The sequence below is a fragment of the Eretmochelys imbricata genome, chromosome 6 (assembly GCF_965152235.1).
Source record: "Eretmochelys imbricata isolate rEreImb1 chromosome 6, rEreImb1.hap1, whole genome shotgun sequence".
Taxonomy (NCBI): Eukaryota; Metazoa; Chordata; order Testudines; family Cheloniidae; genus Eretmochelys; species Eretmochelys imbricata.
This window is the reverse complement of record NC_135577.1, coordinates 67,679,758-67,700,739: the sequence shown is the minus strand read 5'-3', so window position 1 is coordinate 67,700,739 and position 20,982 is coordinate 67,679,758. Positions and strand designations below refer to the sequence as shown.

The following is a 20,982-nucleotide window of genomic DNA, read 5'->3' as shown; positions in this document are numbered from 1 at the left end:
TACTGTTCTGGCAGGCTTTAGAATATCACTATCTGGCCATTATCCCACAGGGAGCTGTAAGAGAGGGGATTTTGTTTCTTTATTTTGTATGCTGTCTCTAGATTAGTTTTCTGTGTCTGAAATAGGGTCTACAATACTTATCTACCTGATGGGGCTTTTGAGGCTTAATTAATTAGTGTTGATCTTAGCCCTGCACAGATAAGCAAACAGGGAAGGGCACTGTCCCCCACCATTCAGCCTGGCACAGGGGCCAGAGGCAGGCCCAGTTCTTTCGGTTCTGAGGTTCAGGGAGACGTTAGCACTATGAGTGGCACCAAACTCCACAAAAGGAGCTGGGAAGGATGGAATGATATGCCTCCTTCATTCCTCACCAGCCAGCAAACCTGGGCCACTGTGGAGGAGAGTGCGCTCCGCTCTCTGAAAAAGAGTGCAGCAGGGGCTGCTCAGACTTGTGTGTCTCCCGGGCTCCTGCAGGCATTTTGCATGAGGCAGGTGCAATGCCTCCGGGAGAGGCAGCTGGTGTGCAGCTCCCAACACAGAGTGTAGCTTAATGCCACAGGCATCCCCTTTGCATTTGTAAATCACTCTGAGATCCAGATCCTTGAGTGGAATGTTCTCTCTGCTCAAGAATCAGTGGCCACTGAGGGTGGGGACAGAAACCATGTAAAAGTGCCAGGAGATTTCTGCTGGGGGGAGTCACAGTACGCTGGGAGGCAACTCTCTGGACTGGCTGTTTATTCCCTTTTTCTGTTTGTTGGTTTACAGCCTGGAGATCAGCTCTTGCATATTCCCTCTTTCATTTGGCAGTATTTAATTTATGCTGCCATCCATCTTCCATGTGAATGCTAATTGTCCATGTTGCTAATATACAGTCATTAAATGGCCCCTTTGTACATGGGGAAGGTGGGGAGCCAGAGCATCAGATCCTTCCTTTCCCCTAAGTACTGCTGGGCATGTGTTATGAATTAGATTTGACAGGTCTGCTGTGTCACAGGGTCTGGGCTTCAAATATCCTTTCCGTGTGGGCTTGTGGGGGGAGGAGGGGATGTTAATCCAAACAGCTAATCTGCAATCTATGGAAGAGAAGGGCCAGAAATACAGTAAACAGCAGGCACTGATTATTTCCTTAGCAGTGTGGCAGAGAAATACATGCAGCCTAATTTAGAAAAGGCAAAGCAAATCCAAAGCAGCCATTTGGAATTTGCAGTGCTGTGGGCAGTGGGGTCTGTGGCAGCGAGGTTCTGGCAGACTGCTCCAGTATGAACTTCTTGCCATTTTATTCTCTCTACCACTCCCATGTCTCCTGTGCAGTCACTGCTTGCAGCAGTACCTGCAGTAACAACTGCCCTGCTGACACAGAAGGAACCTCTCTGGAGCAGAGCCTCTGCCAGAGTCAGTTATTGATCCTCTGACTGGTGCCAGCTCAACAGTTGATGGTCTCTCATCTCTCTCGCAACGCTTCTCTGTCCCCACACCCTCAATTACCCGCAGGCCATCTTGGATGGCTACATATATACTCCAGGGACTGAAAAAAAGATTAATATAGGAACAGCCTAATTTAAACTGACTGGCTTCTGATGGGTCTGTATCACAGAACAACCACCAACCCAGGTGGGATGTTCCATTTCCTCTGAACCTCTCACTCTCCTTATCACTGTTGCGTGGGTTTTGTTGTCTGCCTCACTGACATATAGTTCAGCCTTTCCCAGATCACCTTCTCTGACCTCCTATTTTCCCCTAAAACAAGGCAGCCTATGCTTTTTAATACAGGCTGTGACCATGCGGCGTTAGGTGATTTACTTCTATATCTCAGCTCACTCTCTTGATATAGGGGGATGTCCCTCCTTCAAGACCCAAACTTGCCTTAGTCCCATACAGACTTGTTATCTAATGTTGCAAATACTTGTCAGCTGCGTTTGAAATCATGAAAAAGAAGTTATAGAAAACTGTTTAAAAACCAGGCAAACCTGAACCCTGACAATAGAACAAAATAGTTCCACATCATGTCAAACCTGCTCTTCTGCTGTCTTCATCCTTCAATATTCGGCATTGGCGGCATGTGAGCTTTGAGCCCAGGATGAGTCCATGAATCTGCCACTGAACACATGTTGCAATATATGTACATCTCATCCTAATGTTATAGGATGAACTGGGGTAGCTGCCGCCTGCAGATTCTGAAAGGTTTCTAAAGTGGGATTTTTATTAACTTGGTATCTGTCTATTTAAATATATGTGTCAATGAATGTGGTATTATAAAACTAATTTCATTGCTAAAGGAACAGGAAGGTGTGTGCCTGTCTGTAAGGAGCACACCTTCTCTTATTAAATGGGAGTGAATCATCTGAGTGGCACTTTGCTTTTTAAAACTTAAACGTTAGGATAACTTGTAGTGTTCCAAAAAATTAGGGTCTCATAGCAGTGTCTAAAGTCAGTCATAGTGTGAACAGATGCTGTTCAGACTTCAGGCACCTGGACACCTCTTCCAATACCAGTCTGGACTTGCCATACACTCTGCTAATGCTGCTGCAGTCCAGAGCACTCACACAGCTCTGCTAATATGCAGATTTGACTTGTCAGACCAACTGCTGTACCAGTTCAGGGCATCTTCCAATTTTGCCCATTTCTTTGGCAGATCTTGTGATGTGGACAAATCTCTAGTTGAGAGATCAGTCAACGGCATTTGTATATTCTAAGAATAATTAGATACCTAGGCTTCAAAGATAAAAAATGAATGCACTAACCTCACTGTGCTTCCAAGCTGTCCTCCAGCTCCCCCACACAGCCTTCTTTGAAACATTTTTATTTCCATCCAGGCAGGGGGCTGGAGATGAATAAATGACAAGAGCCAGCCCCTCGGTTGGAGATGAACTGTTTGTTCCTCTCCACAAGCAGCATCAATCTGAAAAGCTACATCAGGCCTCCCTTTCTCTGCCTTAGCGCTGTTTCTCACTGGGGAGGTGATAGGAGCTACATTTGAATGCAGGAATGCTCCAACACCCACCTTCCTACAGGAAATCCTACAGCAGGTGCCTTTTCAGTGAAGAGCTGCATATGCCCTGATCAGATATCTCATTAGTTTATTCCATTTTTCTTTCTTTTCCTTTGTTGGTTTTTATAAAGGAATGAATGTAAATGTCATTTTAAAATGAAATTTGAGGGTGCCATCAGAATTATAGCAGAAGTGGCTGCTATAACAGCCTGTCATTAAGGGTGCATAACAGGTTCCATTTGTACCCTCTGTTTTTAATCATAATTTTCCCTAACATTTACCTTTTGGGCTGACATTTTCCATGCCTGAATGTTGTGGGGAAGTTTGAGGAAACCCTGTTCACTCATTATGAATGTGGGGAAGGTGAAAACATACATTTCCCCATCATACAAAATCTTCTTGAGACCTTAAATGGCTGGGTGCAGAAATTTTGGCAGGAAAGTAGCTTTCAATGAGGAGAAGTTTCAGAGTAACAGCCGTGTTAGTCTGTATTCGCAAAAAGAAAAGGAGTACTTGTGGCACCTTAGCGACTAACCAATTTATTTGAGCATAAGCTTTCGTGAGCTACAGCTCACTTCATCGGATGCATACTGTGGAAAATACAGAAGATGTTTTTATACACACAGACCATGAAAAAATGGGTGTTTATCACTACAAAAGGTTTTCTCTCTCCCCACCCCACTCTCCTGTTGGTAATAGCTTATCTAAAGTGATGACTCTCCTTACAATGTGTATGATAATCAAGGTGGGTCATTTCCAGCACAAATCCAGGGTTTAACAAGAACGTCTGAGGAACAGTGGGGGTAGGGGGAAGGAATAAACAAGGGGAAATAGGTTACTTTTTATAATGAATCAACCATTCCAAGCTCTATTCAAGCCTAAGTTAATTGTATCCAATTTGCAAATTAATTCCAATTCAGCAGTCTGTCTTTGGAGTCTGTTTTCGAAGTTTTTTTGTTGAAGGATAGTCACTTTGAGATCCGAAATCGAGTGACCAGAGAGATTGAAGTGTTCTCCGACTGATTTATGAATGTTATAATTCTTGACATCTGATTTGTGTCCATTTATTCTTTTACGTAGAGATTGTCCAGTTTGCCCAATGTACATGGCAGAGGGGCATTGCTGGCACATGATGGCATATATCACATTGGTAGATGTGCAGGTGAACAAGCCTCTGATAGTGTGGCTGATGTAGTGATAAACACCCATTTTTTCATAGTCTGTGTGTATAAAAACATCTGTATTTTCCACAGTATGCATCTGATGAAGTGAGCTGTAGCTCACGAAAGCTTATGCTCAAATAAATTGGTTAGTCGCTAAGGTGCCACAAGTACTCCTCTTCTTTTTAATGAGGAGAAGCACTCTGAAGTGTTTTGGAGGAAATTGATTTTGATTTGACTGAGTAATTGGCCTTTGAAAATCATATGCTGCACCACGACCACTTCCTCCCTCAAAAAAAACCAAGGCTGGCTCAGGTTTGGGCCCTCTGTATTGTGTAATTCACATATTTATATTTTTTTATTATAATTTTTCTCTCTCACCTCTTGACTCCTTTCTCCAAAGCAGAATACAAACCCAAGAAAGCCCCCAGTGTTTGACTGGGCTTGAAATTAGTTAACATGAGTTCACACATGCCTCGTGGGTGCAATTTACATCCTCAAAGTGCTCTACATATTGGAGGGACCAATGTGTGCCCATAATGTACTAGCCCATTTTGGATGAGTGCAGAGCTGCACTGACCCAGTGTGAACTCCAGGATGGATTGTGCCTCAGGTAATGCAATCCCTCCCTAAGTTTCCGGTTAGGATGGGAGTGCTGTATTGCCAACCCCAAAAGTTCAAAACTCATACATCAGATCCCTCCCAATCCTGAGATTGGCCCAGAAACCAGGAGAGTTTAATATAATGGGTTTTTGGTCTGTCTTCTCATTTTTAAAGTCCCCCTGGTCATCTCCAGTGTGTGCTGGACAATTACCATGTTGCCAGCTCTTACAGATTTACAGTGAATCACACGATTTTGGCCCCCTGCTGCAGGAGCTCTTACTAGAAGATTCAGCTGAGATCAAATTGCTCAAATTTGTATAAAGTGCTGCCTGACATCTCAGAGAGCTAACACTTTCTCCCCAAACCCAAAAAATCCAATTAATTAATGTGTCCTCCCAGCCTCTCACCTGCCCACCCACAGCCCATCAATTAATTATGGTCCGCAGCCCCATAGCCGTTCCTGTGAAAATGGCATCAGCTGCTCCCTGTCCTACCCAAAAACTCCTCTTGGCTCATAAGGGGAGGATGGGAGAACCCTACTGGCCTCCTGCAGAAGCTCTGATTTGACTGCTTTTCCCACCTCTTGGGAAAGATCAGCCAATCACAGCTATAGAGCGGTGCTAGAAATCACATGAAGGCCAGAGCTTCTTGCGTCATCACGAGACTGATTCCAGCAGGGGCCAAAATGCTGTTATGGGAGGTGCCAGTTCTGGATGTGTGCAGACTGTAACATCTCTTTGGATGGTGCAGCCTGCTTCTCAGGCTTGCATGGCAAAGAATCTGGCCATTTCCTCTCATTTAGTTTGACTTGCATTTTTCCTCCCATGAATTTTAATGAAAAAGTTGTAAGAATAGTTTATAGGAGAGAGCAATACATAAGTGTGCGTGTGTGTGTGTGAGAGAGAGAGAGCGAGAGAGAGAGAGAGAGAGAGACACGGAAGGTGGGTGAAGTGAACTAAACTTATTTGAGCTCTACTTGGCCTGTCCTTCACTACACCCACAGATTATGCCATCTACCTTGTGTTATTCTAATCCAGAGCTCTGCCCTACACTAAAAAATTGGCACGTCTGTGCAATGAGCCATTCATTCCCTTTGCAACCCACCCCCATGAATTTCTCCATTTCTCATTAAAAACTGGGAATAAGCCAGGTGGAAGTGGGTGCATCTCCAGCTGGGAATCCATCTCTTGCTCTGTTAGAGGGTGGCTTTTCCTGAGGTGTATCTTCTAGCAGCTGCTCCCCCAAACTCCCATTGATGTATTTTTTTATTTTAATTTCTTGTTTCTTGAGTCCATCTATTCTCTGTAGATGCATTTTGAGCAGCAAAATAAGGGGACATGCTACAATTCCTTACACTTGAGAGATGAAGTAATAACAGGTGGCAAGACCAGAGGCAACCGGAGCTAGGATTCTGGTTGCTATGGAAACATGTCAGCCCTCCAGAGGGATGAGATCTGTCAGCAGTAGGGGGGCAAAGAGAGCAAGAGAAGCACAGTGGCACTTACCCTATAGGTTCAGATTATATATCATCGAGTTCTCCAAGGGAAAACTTGAAATACACAGGATGGGTTATTGGCTGGCTTTGAACTGAACTGGCAGCCAAATGTTGGACGTAGTTGTGAACGGTGGGGAGCAGGTACAGGAGGGGGAATCTGGGCCTAAGTCTGAGATAAAGAAGCTTGTAATATTTTCTAAGAAAAATCCGTTTTTTTTTCTTCGTTGCAAAATATGGGCTTTCAGGATATGCTCCCCTAGGTATCCATTATGGAATATTTGGCCTCAAGGGGAAGCAAAGGGCCTGATTCAAAGCCCTTTGAATTCAATAGGAAGAGCTGTAATGATTTTTGTGAGCTTTGGATCAAGCTGAAAGTAAGTAGGGCAATAGTGGGAACCCCCATGCTGTGAAGATTATTATTACCCTTGTTTATTATGCGAATGCTGGAAGGCCAACTGAGAATGGGCCCCCACTGTGCCAGGCACTGTACAAACACTGAGTGGTAGATGGTCCTTGCCCAGAAGAGCTTACAGTGTAAATAGACAAGACAGACACAGGGTGGGGAAGGGGTAGAACACACAGGCAGAGTGAATTCTGAGATGGCAGCAGATGGCATGTTAGTTCCATTTACAAGTATTTGTTTATGTGGATGAGCAGCGGGTGAACCCCACTTTGGGGAAGCTAACCTGCTGGCTGTGCCCCTTCCGCCCGAGGCCCTGCCCCCGCACGCCGGAGACCCTACCCCCTGGCGACTGGAGGAGCCCCGTGGCATGCCCACCTCAGCCACGCTGGGCCCACCCCCCTGAGCGCCTGCCCAGTCCCAGCCATGCCGGGCTGAGTTGCCAGCCCCGCCGAGCTGGCCATGCTGGGCCGAGCCAGCCCCTGGACAGGATGGGTTCTGGCCCTGCCAAGCGCCGGGCCGAGCCGTCAGTCCCCCCCGAGCCAGCCACCCCGGGTCGAGCCACCCCTTACCCCCACACCGAGCTGGCCATGTTGGGCCAAGCCATCCACTGGACTGGACAGGCCGTAGCCCCACCAAGCACCAGGCCAAGCCACTGGCCTCTCCAGAGCTGCCGGCCCCAGCCACACTGGGCCGGGCCAAACTGCTGGTCTCTCCACACCCAGCCAGCCCCAGTGCACGGCCAAGCGAGCCGCTTCACTCCCCTGCCAGACCCTCTGGCCCACCGCTGGCTCACTGTGTTACCTCCTCACTCCCCTGCACCCCAAGGAGGAGGGACATGGTGAGCAGCAACAGGCAGGCAGCAGCAGACGGTGGGGCCTCGGGACAGGGCCACCGCAGCCCAGGTGGCGGGTCGGCAGCAGCTGTTCCAGGGTAGGCTTAGCCTTACCTTGGCTATTATACCCATTGCCTATGTTTATGTGGGGTGCGTTAACTTAGGAGAGGATAAGATAAATGGAAAGAAAAAGGATAGGAAGGGGGTGGATAGAGCAGGAGTAAAGAGGGTAAAAAAAAATCCCTTTTTAATGGCATCCATCTAATTGTAAGCAATTTGCTGTATTCATTTAAAGTAGCAAACACCAAAAACCCCAACCTAAAACAAACGCCTCCGTCCTGATTCTCCATTACCTTGCAACTTAGAATCATAGAATCATAGAATATCAGGGTTGGAAGGGACCCCTGAAGGTCATCTAGTCCAACCCCCTGCTCGAAGCAGGACCAATTCCCAGTTAAATCATCCCAGCCAGGGCTTTGTCAAGCCTGACCTTAAAAACCTCTAAGGAAGGAGATTCTACCACCTCCCTAGGTAACGCATTCCAGTGTTTCACCACCCTCATAGTGAAAAAGTTTTTCCTAATATCCAATCTAAACCTCCCCCACTGCAACTTGAGACCATTACTCCTCATTCTGTCATCTGCTACCATTGAGAACAGTCTAGAGCCATCCTCTTTGGAACCCCCTTTCAGGTAGTTGAAAGCAGCTATCAAATCCCCCCTCATTCTTCTCTTCTGCAGACTAAACAATCCCAGCTCCCTCAGCCTCTCCTCATAAGTCATGTGTTCTAGACCCCTAATCATTTTTGTTGCCCTTCGCTGGACTCTCTCCAATTTATCCACATCCTTCTTGTAGTGTGGGGCCCAAAACTGGACACAGTACTCCAGATGAGGCCTCACCAATGTCGAATAGAGGGGAACGATCACGTCCCTCGATCTGCTCGCTATGCCCCTACTTATACATCCCAAAATGCCATTGGCCTTCTTGGCAACAAGGGCACACTGCTGACTCATATCCAGCTTCTCGTCCACTGTCACCCCTAGGTCCTTTTCCGCAGAACTGCTGCCTAGCCATTCGGCCGCTAGTCTGTAGCGGTGCATTGGATTCTTCCGTCCTAACTTGTGTGGCCATTGTGCAAAGTGCGTGCAAAACGTTACTAAATGAGAATTCTCCACTCATTGCATGGTAGGATTTTACACACAATTTGCATTCAAGTTGCACAGATATAAAGGACTACAAGATGGTGCAAAGCAATGGAGAATTAGGCGTCTTCTTTGCAGTGTTGCCAACCCCACACATTTAAAAATCATGAGTCAGGCCCCAAAAATTGAGATTGGCATAAAATCTGTGAAATTTAAAAAGTAAATATGGAGTTCTTTTTATTTGCTTTCTGGTTCATGAGCCCCTGGGGTTCATGTTTTCAAGTACAGCTGAAACATTTCTAATTTTGAAATGCATAACAGGGACAAAAATTCTCTGTAACGATGAGGACTAGAAGCTTTTTTTTTTTTTAAATAAAAGCTCAGATATTCATATGACTCCAGGAGTCACAGAGTTTAAGCCCAGAAGGGATCTCTAGATCATGTAGTCTGGATCATGTAGTCTGACTTTCTGTATATCACGGGCCTCCAACACCACCCAGCACCCACACACTAAACCCAACAATGGACATGAGACAAAAGTAAATGAAACCCACAGCAGACTAGGCTGTTATGTGCCACAATGAGAGAATAGGCAGGACCGAGGTGCACCAGTGCTAGAGGCCCCCGTAATGACAGGGAAATGATTAAATGAGATATACCCAGATTATCCCAGCAAGTGACCTGCACCCGCATGCAGCAGAGAAAGGGGAAACTCTCCAAGGTCACTGACAGTCCGACCTGGGGGAAATTCCCTCCCAATGCCACATATGGCATTCAGTTAGACCCTGAGCATAGAACCAGCCAGCCAAGTACCTGAGAGAGAATACTTAGTGCCATCTCAGACCTCTGGCCCATCCCCTCAGTGGCCCATCTCCAGCCATGGCAATCCATGATGCTTCACAGAAAGGAGATAAAAACACCTCCCAGCATACACTGGGGGGGGGGGGGGGAATCCCTTCATGACCTCTGCCAGTGGACAGTTGAAATCCTGAAGCATGAGCTTTAGGAAAATAAGACGTAAACTGGCAGTGAGCCCCCGGCTACTGAGTCCTGCCCCCTACCATCACAAGCAACCCCATAATTCAATTGCACTCATACATTTGTCCAATTCTCTCTTAAAACTAACCAAGTTGATTGCCCCCATGAGCTCGGGCTTTAAGAAAAACACGAACCTGTTTAGCCAAACCCAGCGTTTTAAAAAATGTGTTTTGAACTGGAGCCCTGTGGAATTTGAAGGTTAATTTGCCAGGATTTCTGAGATCCTTTTCTTTTGGTTTTAAACCACATGTGTTCGGTGGAGCCTAGGTCTTTTCCGCACAAAAACTCAGTGGTCTGATGAAAGGTGTTTTTTTCATCTGATTTAGTTAAACTGATGCAAACCCTTATGTGGAAACCCTTAAACCATTTTTAAAATGTCTTGTATTGATTTAGTTAAGTAGGTATAAATCTGTATGTAGACAAAGCCTCTGTTGAAAACACCATCACATTTAATTGAAATGACAAACTGCACCTGATTTAGATACAGACCCGTGAATATGACCTGAACAGACCTGTTCAGTCAACAGTTCATGAAACTTTTGGGAATCCTGGTGTGAGTTTGGTGTTTTGTGGATTTACAATTTTTTTCTGTTTTGTTTCTCTTCCCTGGTTGCTGTGCAAAAGAAAAATGACAGGGAATACTGGCTAAGGCTCTGATTTTGCCTGTGGGTCCATTAGCAGAGGTACCCCATTTATTTGGGATTCTGTATGGACACAGTGATTGCTAGCAGATTCCAGTGCAGGATCAGGGTCTAACTGATTATATGAGGAAAAGGTGACATTTACTGTATGGAAAGTGCTGTGAAAGGCACAAAGTACACAAGCTAAGGAAAGAGAGAATGCTTTTCCCCCTCTAATTCTTTCTGTTATAGAAATCCTAAGAGTTATTTATAAAAATCAAATAAGTGTAGGTAAAAAATTGTAGAGTAAAAAATAGAATGTTTAAGCTGACAGTGTTTCTTTAAAAGAAAAAAAAAGTAAAACACTTTGGATTGCTCAGTATCAACACAACCTCTCCACCTGTTAAGGGAGAGCAGGACATTGCACACCAGCCATGCCCATTTGAACAGGATGTTCAGAAGAGCCTCAGAGCTCTGTGCCTTGGTATGTATGTACTTAAAATGAAAATGTTTTGTACAATTCGCTTGTCACCCTAACTGAAAATATTTGGGGAAGGCTATTGTCACCAAAGTCATCAAATTAACGTGACAGCGAAGAGGAGAAGGGAGAAATGTACATAGTGTGTGCTCTTTAAGTAAAAAATGATTTCTAACCTGCCTGCAGCCCAAAAAGGACCAGACGGGGCTATCATTCCCAACAACTACTGTGACTTCTGCCTTGGAGGCTCCAGTATGAACAAAAAAAGTGGCTGTCCAGAGGAGCTTGTGTCATGCTCAGACTGTGGACGCTCGGGTAGGTGACTCCTCCTTGCAACTTTCTAAGATGAACAATTTAGCGTGATTCCCTTTTTGCTCTTTCTGATGTTTTGGGGTAGTTTGCTTATTGTTTGTGGGGAAGGATGGTTGTCAAAGTTTCTGTTCTGCTAATGGGCTAACAAGACAATTATGATATAATCTATGTATCTATCTATATAATGCTATATTGTATTTATTGGCTGCCATGAACATAAGTACTCATACTTGTTCTTATTTAAATGGAGAGAGAAAATCCTATGACAATGTTAAAGGATGGGCTCTGTCTTCAAATCCCGTAATTACAAATGTAAATTACTTTCAAGATTTATGAAAGTTGCATGATGAGCATTTCCATTGATTACACATTTCATGCATTTCTTCATCCAAAAAAGAAAGAGGGGGGAAATTACAGGGTAGGAATGGCAGTAGCTGTCAAGAATTATTCTCTTACAAGATGACTATCATTAATTCTGTTTAAAGAGGTTTTTATTTATCTGTTTTCTTCCTGTGTCTCTTTTTAAATTTAGGAAGTTGCATCTTTCCCCATCCTGAGCTGTCTTTATTTCTGGGTTGTTGGTTGTTTTTTCTTTTTTGTTTTTGTCCCAGCTGAGCTGTTATTTTTGGCTATGGAAGGGAATGGGGTCTCTAACAACAGCATATTCCATCTCCAATTCAAATTTCCCAATTGTTGTGATTTTTTGGAAAGGGGGGAGAAAGGCCATGGATTATAAATCTGAAAACAAAAAAAACCTATGAAATTTGAAACCTTTAGAATTGCTGCTACTTCTGCTCTTTATTCACTGGAAAGTGTGTGTTGCATAATTGCTGATATATAATGCAGAGTGTTCTGGGACTGAAATAACAGTCTGCTCATGCTCCCATTGAAATTAATATCAAAATTCCTATCAAATTCAAAGGGAGCAGGACTGGGCCCTAGATGGCAAATGTCCTCTACAGTTGTTCTGACCTTTGAAGATATCCTGAGTTGAAAACAATTACTTATCGCTGGACCAGTGGCAACCCTTGGTCTTCTAAGGGGCTTTGCTACAAGTGCTCTGCAGACACTAACATAAGTCTTTTTGTGTTTGCTTCATAATAAAGGAGAAGAAGCTTACACTGTCTACACTGCCATACTGGAAAATGACTCCCGTTTTCCCCTTTTATCTTGGGTGTTATTTCCTAGCCTCACTCATTTCAGTGTTACCCCAATCTTGCACAATGACAGGGATCCAAATGTTCTGTCACGTAGCTATTTGTTACTGTAATTTCATATTTAACTTCAGAACATGACTGAGATACACTAGTTTGTTGGTGTCCTTGTTGTATTGCAAAGTAGATTATCAGGCCCCATGTAGCTGTTGTATCCTATCTGTGGACAAGCCCCCCAGAACAATTCCATTAAACACTTTTAACAAATTCTCATCCACCTGAGTCATTTACAAGGGTTCTCCATCTGTGTGATAGATGTATGATGAGAATGCCTAAAGTGCAACTATACATAGATTTTTTTTAAGCTATAATATTAATGACTGGTGGCTGCCGTCTTTACTTTTCTTGGTGATGAAAGACAAACGGAGGAGAGGCCATGTGCATTCTTTTGTTTCCTCCCGGTATTCAGTCAGTCAAATCACATCCCTATGAAGTGATTATTTTACTTACCGATTCTTTTATTATATTCATTTCCTTTTGGGGTACAGGATTTGATTCTAAGTCTGTTTCTTAGGAAATACAGTATAATTGCAACAGAGCTGCTTCCTTCAGCTTAAGGGATCAAGCAATTGGTGTATCATCATGTTAGTTAGTGCTTCTGAATAGCACCACAAACCTCCCGGCCCTACCAAACATGAGGCTTTCATTTTCCTAGGGCTCAAGGGCCATATTTTCTCCTGCATTTCTTGAAGTGGGATTCTGACATCTGTACTGCAAATTACATATCACATTTGATTCAGAAAAAAGTTCAGTTTTACAGATTTCAGTATTTAACTTCTCTTTTTAAAGCTTTCTTGTTGTTGTTTGTTGCTCCTGATGTCTATGCTGAGGATTTCTTACCCTATATGGAAAAAATGGACTGAAAGACTTCCTAAACTTTCAAGTGTCCCCCAAAGCAGATCATTCTTTATTCTGGCATTTTTAGTGGCTAGATGGTGTAGATTCATTTTTGTTTTTCACAAGAGACTCCATAGAATTTCTAACATGGAATATATTAATTTAATGAATATTTAGTCTTTAAAATGTTTTTCACTTTGTCTTCAAAGGAGCTACTTTAGGGCAGGGACAGGAAGAGATAGGGATGAGAATTTTTTAAAAACCTATCCCATTGCAATACTGATGAAATACCTAGTAAGTTCTTATTCTACAGCAGTAAATTCATGACAGTTGATGCCAATCTAAAGGACAATCATTGTGCTTAAATCTAACAGCTTCTAATTATTTATGTGGTCTAAAAATCTTTTAAAACTGATCAAAGTAATCAAGAGAGAATAGTTTTAATGTCTCTTGAAGAGAGGAAAACAACATTAACCCTTTCGCTGCCATACCTACGGGCATCTGTGTTATTGTAGGTTTTTAGAAAAACCAACCCCTTTTTACCTTTTCTTACTGCTATTCTACTGTCCTATGTTGTTGTTGATTTGTGGACACACACACCTACCAGGTTGATAGTCTGCATTGTTTGATAATTATGATGATTTAAAAAATAATGATGATGCCTGTTGCTTAACCCATGTGCTGATATATTCATCATACATGTCAGCTCATTTGGGAAGAGAAGGCAGGAAGGAGGAAGCAGCGCCAGCACGCACTACGGAGGACTTGTTCGGTTCCACATCGGAAAGCGACACCTCGACCTTTCACGGCTTTGATGAGGATGATGCGGAAGAGCCGCTCTTGAGCCGAGGAGGCGGCCATGGTAGCAGCTCTCCCTCCACAAATAAAAAGGGTGGCTGCTAAAATAACTAAACAGACACAGAAACTCTTTGAGCGATTTTCTATCCTTTTTACTACTATGATTATTATTACTACTTTTTTTTTTCAATTTTAGATCCCTTTTTTCCCCTTTGGGTGTGTACACTGAAAGCACAAACTTATAAAACCTAGACAACTACTTCAAAGAGACAGAAAGTTTTGATTCACTTTTTATTTTTCATTTTAATTTGTTTCCTTTCTCCTCCCCCCTCTTTCTCTCTGGAAACCTGAAATGTGGATTTAGTATTTTTTTTAATAATGAGCAGAGTTGATTTTCTCATCTTTTAATATATATCAGCAAACCACAAAAATACAAATGGGTTGGAGAGCAGAAACCCAACCCAAATAATTTTTTTTAATTATTATTATTATTATTATTATTTATATATTCTATATATTATTGGAAAAAAGACTTTTTAAATAAAAAATTACAAAAAACAAAAAAGCAATGGACATCTACTTGATACTAGAACTGTTTCTAGAAAAACCACTGTGGGGTGGATTGTTTGAGATGACAATGAAGCCCTTGGTTTGATGACTTCTGCAATGTGAGATTTTGCACTTACTGTAGCGCGTGGAATTTGTGACTCCCCCTCGCGTACTCCTGTACCACTCACCTTTAGCAGCTTGAAAACGCAAGCAGTTCTGAAGACCATGACATTGAGGAACACATTTCCATTATTCCTCTGGACACCTCTGCACTCGTAAGAGATCTCCTCCTCCCCGCCCCCACCTTTTCATCTCCTCCTCACTCCGTGCGGCTTTTTTTCTTTTTTTTTTTCTCTTCTTCACCTTTCACCTCATGGAGAGCAATTTCCAAGCACAGGGATGGAATATAAATGGCAAGTCACAGGCTCTGCAAAGACAAAACAGCTGGAGGAATGAATCATGGAAGAAATTAAAAGGAAAAATACCTCACCTAAATTTTTCTTTCTTTTTTTTTTAAAAAATTCACACACACATTTTGTTGCCCAGATTTTTCTCTGTCTGTAGTGTCTTGTGAGGCACTTTGTGTTGTTTTTCAATAGCTTCTCTTGAAATAAACCAAAGCAATACTCATTAAAGTCCTGAGGGCAATGGAGAAGAGAGTGATTCCCTCCCAGCGGCTGTCCCAGGACCGAGGAGCCATTTGGCAGATTTCAAAGGTATGTCCCAACAGAAATGTTTTTCAGCCACTGTGAACCCTCTGTGCTATGGATTTTCAACAAACCATTTACTGTTTTATTATAGCAGTAAGTCCTTTAAAGTAAACTGTGTGATTGTGTTATGTACAGCAGGCCAGACCCTGTTCCCTATTAATTCAATGGGAGTTTTGTCCGAGCAAGCTTTGGCTCAATACGTATAACCAGGAATAAAGCATACCCAGACATTAAGTGTGTAGGTTCCACCCTGCAGTCCTAATGCAAGCAATGCTCTCATTGTAAGGACTGCAGGATTAGGGGTAAGGATATATTTTTGGCATTTTATAGTGCCAACATAAACCATAAAGGTGAGATCCTGACCCCACTGAAGTCAATGACAGCATTTCCATTGTCTTCAGTGGAGCCAGAGTTTCACCCCAAGAAGGAAGCTTGAGTGGTGTATTCATGTTACCAAAACTCATGATAGAAACACATCCATGCACTGTAGACTTTGGGTGTACATTCTTCTAGTTCCTGAGTAAATCATGTCCAAAAAGGGCTGGTTATTTCCATTACTCTCTTTCTTTTGCTGGGGCAGCATAGCACAGTTTGTAACAGGTATTTTATGGCTCCTTCAGTCTTTTTGCCACAATCTAGTGTTAAAATAAACTCTAATCCTTATTTTATTATTAGACATCTGGGTGTGATGCTTCTGTGCATCTTTATAGTTGACATCAGAAATGAAATAACTAATGGCCAGAATCTGCCATCAGATATGCAGATGTAAATCCGGAGTGATGCCATTGACTTCTGGATTCCATTAAGAATCTGCCCTTTTTGTAGAAGATAATGCTGCATAAAATTTCAAAATAAATCTGTATTTTTATATATAGTATATATTAATGCATGTGTGACCCAAAGAAAGTCTCCTTTAAGGCATCCCCATGTTAGTAATCTTTTCCTGTTGTTATTCTACTGGGCTATGTTCCCACTGCTGTGTCAAGTCATATTATAATCGATCAAATGTCAGATCAATGGTATTTTGACTTAACCATGTCAATGAAACATGAACTTTAACATTCACTCTTTCCACAATCATTGTTTTGTTTGAACAAATACATGGAATAGATTTCTAATATTTTGTTTCTACAGTCTGCAGTTTGTGAAGCTCTTCTGTGTTTATTAAAAGCTTAAATTCTATCTTGCTTCTGATGGCGAGCCGCAAGAACAGAGCTGTCTGATTATCTCAAATCCCTGAAAGAATAATAGCCTTGTAGTCATTGTTTTGCTTATCTATCTGTTATTTTATTCATATATATATATAAGAATCAGACATTATAATGTGAAGACTGAAGGAATGGAAGTCAGGGTGGAGGATAGCATGGAATGGAGTCCACAGTTGAATAGACACATAGGCCACATTATTTTCTTACTGACCCTAATGTGAATCCAGAGTAATACCAATAAAGTCAGTGGAGTTCCTTTGGATTTGTGTCAATGTAGCTGAGAGCAGAATCTGGTCCAGTAGTTCTGAAGACTTAAAAGGATGCTATGAACTTGAAATCTAATATATTTCAAAAAATGAGTTTAAAGTACTTTTTCGCACTACACCTGCCCTTCTCCCTGTCCACTCCAGCTAATGTTTATGGATTTTCAGTCACATTTGTAACTTTGTATTTAAAACATGTTTTTCTCTCTCCTGTTGCGGTGTTAAAGGCCACACAAGCAACAGAGGACACTGCCTATACAAAGGAAGCAGTAGAACTGATTATTCATAAAGTGCTGTCAAATGCACAAAGTAAACAAACTAAAAAAAAATAGAGAAGAAAATGTTATTTCTTATCTCCTTCTGCTACAGTTATCATACTATAGGGCAATGGTGCCAAACTTTTCTTGTTGCACCCCCCTCCCCCCATTACTGCACAGCCAAGGCTTCCTCAGTAGAGGAACCTAGGTTGAACGTGGAGCAGGGGCAGAACTGGGAATGGCAGAGGAGCTGGGGCTAGAGGCTGACCTGGCCTGGGGGCGGAGCAGGGGGGAGAAGCAGCTGCAGCTGGGGCTGGATCTGGGCTGGGGGTGGAGCAGGGGGCAGAGTGGAGTTACGGCTGGGGTCAGAGCTAGTTGTGTGGCTGGATGGCACCCCCTCCCCATCCTACTGTGAGAGCTGAGCCTGGCCCTGCCACGTGCCCCCCTGAACGTTCCTCTGTGCCCCCTGAGGCAGTTTGGGGACCACTGCCATAGTGGCTATTTTGAATTATACTAGCCTCAAAAAAATTTCAGACAGAATTGTGATTTTTTAAAAATTTGACTGTGTTCCTTTAAATAAATAGAGATCCCCAAAAGGGTAGAGTATATTTTGAAGGAGAAAAGATTCATGGGAGTCATGTGGAAGATGGGTTAACAAGGGAAAAGGAAATGCTGGAACTTTGTCCTTTTTCGTTCATTTGTCTGGGTTTTAGTGTCTAAGTGTAAATTGTTCAGGGTAGAGATTTTGTCTTTGTCTGTGTGAGCAGGGCCTAGCACATTACAGGCCCTTCTGGAATACAAATGATAATCAAATATTAATAATGCATTAAATAATGGCTTACTTTCATGAATAAAGTTCTGATGACCATATATGTCAATTTGTGCCCATAGCCACTAGGTGCCAACCTTAATGGCAACGGAGCAGGGGCAAGGCTCTCAGTAAGAGTGCACTTGCATAAAAATATGCCAGCTAACATTTATTTTCAGTAGTGTACAAAATCCCCAGTAGCTATATTTTGTGTGTGTGTGTGTGTGTGTGTTTACACCCACTCCTTGGGTTGATCTGGCCCTGACAGACGAAGGAAGAAAGGATAAATGTATTGTGGAGGAGAGCACTGTAGTCCATGGGACTTCTTCAGATGTGCTCACTATGGTAAGATAACAAAGGCGAGGAGAGAGCTGCAGCTCAGGGTTTAATAGGACAGGCTGAGCAGTGTGGGAGTGTAGTGTAGGAGTGGAGCATGAAGGAGAAGCTGGAGTTGAAGGCTGTGGTCATGGAGTCAATATGCAGAGTGCAGGGCAGACAAGGAAGGGAGGAGAGAGTTGAGGGCAGTAGAGGAATCTGAGAGATCGCTGGAGATTGAATGTCACAGACAGTGATGCTGAACAAAAGGTGTGATAACAGACAGGAAACGAAAATGTAGTGGTGGGAGAGGAAACAGTGCCTTGTGAAAACAAGGCTGGGAGAGTGACCATAATTGCGACTATGGAAGTGATCATTGGAATAGAAGTTAAATACACCCAGAAGTGCTGAATGGCATTGAGGCATGGGATTGAGAATAGGGGAAGAGAGTTGGCCATAGAGGTCAGAGATGAAAGCATAAGCAAGTCCATAAGGGTGCTAATTGATACTCTTGTAGGAGTGGGGAGAGGAGAGTCGGATCACATTCAGTTTTGAAGGTAGAGAATATGTGAGAGGAGCTGTGATTAGCTAGAGGAAAAAGGAGGTCCCTGACACCACCAGCACCATGGACTTCTCAGTAGGCGTGGGGGAGTTGCACAGTCCTAGTCATGTATCCCAAGAAAAACAAGCCACTGACCAAGCCAAGAAGGCATAAAGAGAGTTTCTGGACTTGAATTCCAGGTCATAAATTGGGGGTGGGGGAGGAAATAATTTCGTAAGCCCCAAGGGAAATGTTGCACTCTACAACCTCAGGGTGTGTCTACACAACATTTTGGAGTGAACTCCCCAGCCTGGGTCAACAGACTTGGGCTAGCAGGGCTCTAAAAGTAGCTGTATAGACCGTGCTTTGAAGTTGCGGCTCAGGCTGGAGCTCAGGCTCCATTGTTTCTCAGGTTTTATGTTCAGGCTTTTGTATGTTCCCTTAATAATGTGGGGGCACCTTCCCAAGCACCTCCCAACTCCTGCATACCAAAGGGCCTCAGAACACTTGCAGGAAGAGCCACAGCTTCTTGATCCAACCCCTGCAAGCAGGTGGGGAATTAACATGGGCCTAGCTGATATAATGGCTAGGAGATAAATATGTAGCATGAGCTTTATTTGGGCAAGTGGCAAAGAAGGGATGGAAATGAAATTAGCTCATATTTTCCTCCCTCTCCCTTCCTTAATGATTTTATGACTTGTATTTTTATTCTTTGTATATCTAATGCAGTTCAGAATGAAGCAACGAAGGTAGGATTACTTACAACAAACTAAATATAACAAACTAAAAACTAATGAAACAAATGAGCAGCTCACATTAACTAGTGTCTCCTGTGTTCTGCTGCCACAGAAATCAGAGTTTCACCATTAGCTTCAATAGGATCAGCAGTCAGCTTTCTGGGTTAGTTTCTGCTGCTGCAGTCAAATCGTACTGTAAATACACTAGTTAATGTGAGATGCTCATTTGTTTCTGGATGCGGTATTTAGTTTGTCGTAAGTAACCCCTTCCATGTAGTTTCGTCTTTAAGCTTTTACATTAGTTTCTCATTTTGAGTTCAAATTTGCCATTTTACAGCTCTCTACTTTGGTTCTTGGTTGGAGACAGAGGCTCAGATTGCTGCCTGCTGATGCGTGGAACACATCAGAGCTGCATCCAGACAGTGGCTGAGCCCTGCCGGTTCTGGGACACCATCTGTTATGAATACATTCTCCCCCTGCTGTTGTCCCATAATTTGTTGAATTGTTTTCATGACCATTAGAGATGGTCTCTAAACACAATCTCTGATCTAAACACCCCAAACTCTGAGTGTTCAAAATGTGGATCCTGATCCAAATTATTTGGCCTAGGCTCATTGCTAATGGCAATCAATTTTGCTTAGCCTACTCCTCAGGCAAATGTCTTATTGACTCAGCCGGGAATTTTGCTTAAATAAGATCTCCCCAGTATGTGTTTTACTGTAACATAAATTGATGCTTTCAATAAGCCCTATTTCTCCTTTTTTTGGTATTTATTTGTAGGCTATAATTATTCATGTGTGTGTAAAATATATATTTCATAGGGAAAAAACTTTTGAAATGTTTTAGAGTTCAAACAACTGAGTTGGCACTATTATTCGTATCCCTCTACCTATCTTTAGTATCATGAAAAAGAAGAGAAATTATAATATAATTTTGAAACTTCAGGTTTCATGATTTTAAGGCCTGATATCTCATAATTTACTGGAACTAGAAATGAGTGGTGTGTCCAGAAGGAAAGGGGAACTCCCCTGTCTCCCAGCATCTCTTTCTGTCACCAATAGTTGCTGCGGTTTTGACTCTTAAGTTCATCACGGCTCCATGACTGAATACTTCCTGTCCTGGAACCTCTGACCATTGCAGTTTTGGGGGTGAGGGGGATGAGTGGATTTCACATTTTGGGGAAAGAAATATTTTAGACTATGTTAGTGGCCATTTGACACTGCTCAGAGGTTTGGAATATAGGAGTTAGTCTCAGGGGAGATGAACTAGTGGGTGAAGTGCAGGTGTGATATTCAGTTTTTCACTTGTTCCAGAATTATCACATGGCTGTCACCACCACATCCGTGTGTGAGTTCTAAAATTTGGTTGGCATCACATAACTCCTCAGGGTAGGGAACATGTGTTCCTGCCTTTCATACACATGTGGCTCTATATAAATGATTACAATAACAATTTAAAACAGCTCAGGATCTCGTAAGCCAAAGGTCATAACCGCTAGTGAAGAAGCAGTTGTAGGAGATGAGTAATGAGGGGAAATGTAACTACATGTTCACAGTGAAAAAGCTCACAATGTTTGGGGATTTTTTGGGTGTAACCCCTTCACGTCCCATTTAACTTCTCTTGGTATTCATTTAGGACACCCACATTCAATAGAAACTGAGTTTTGTCTAAGTA

General features: G+C 42.8%; 1 protein-coding gene across 7 annotated transcripts in view; it reads left to right on the top strand.

Annotated features, from left to right (window-relative positions):
• Positions 1 to 20,982, top strand: part of DPF3 (double PHD fingers 3) — a 221,991-nt gene that overhangs the window by 155,009 nt on the left and 46,000 nt on the right. For 4 of the 7 annotated variants that reach the window (XR_013346358.1, XM_077818754.1, XM_077818755.1 and 1 more), the window contains one exon: positions 10,946 to 11,074. Coding sequence is in view for 3 of the 7 variants with exons in the window: in XM_077818754.1 (XP_077674880.1) it covers positions 10,946 to 11,074 (129 nt within the window). In the remaining 4 variants the exon portion in view is untranslated. Of the gene's footprint in view, positions 1 to 10,945; positions 11,075 to 13,828; positions 15,186 to 20,982 lie in introns of all 7 variants that reach the window. The other 3 variants (XR_013346361.1, XR_013346360.1, XR_013346359.1) reach the window with 1 other exon arrangement.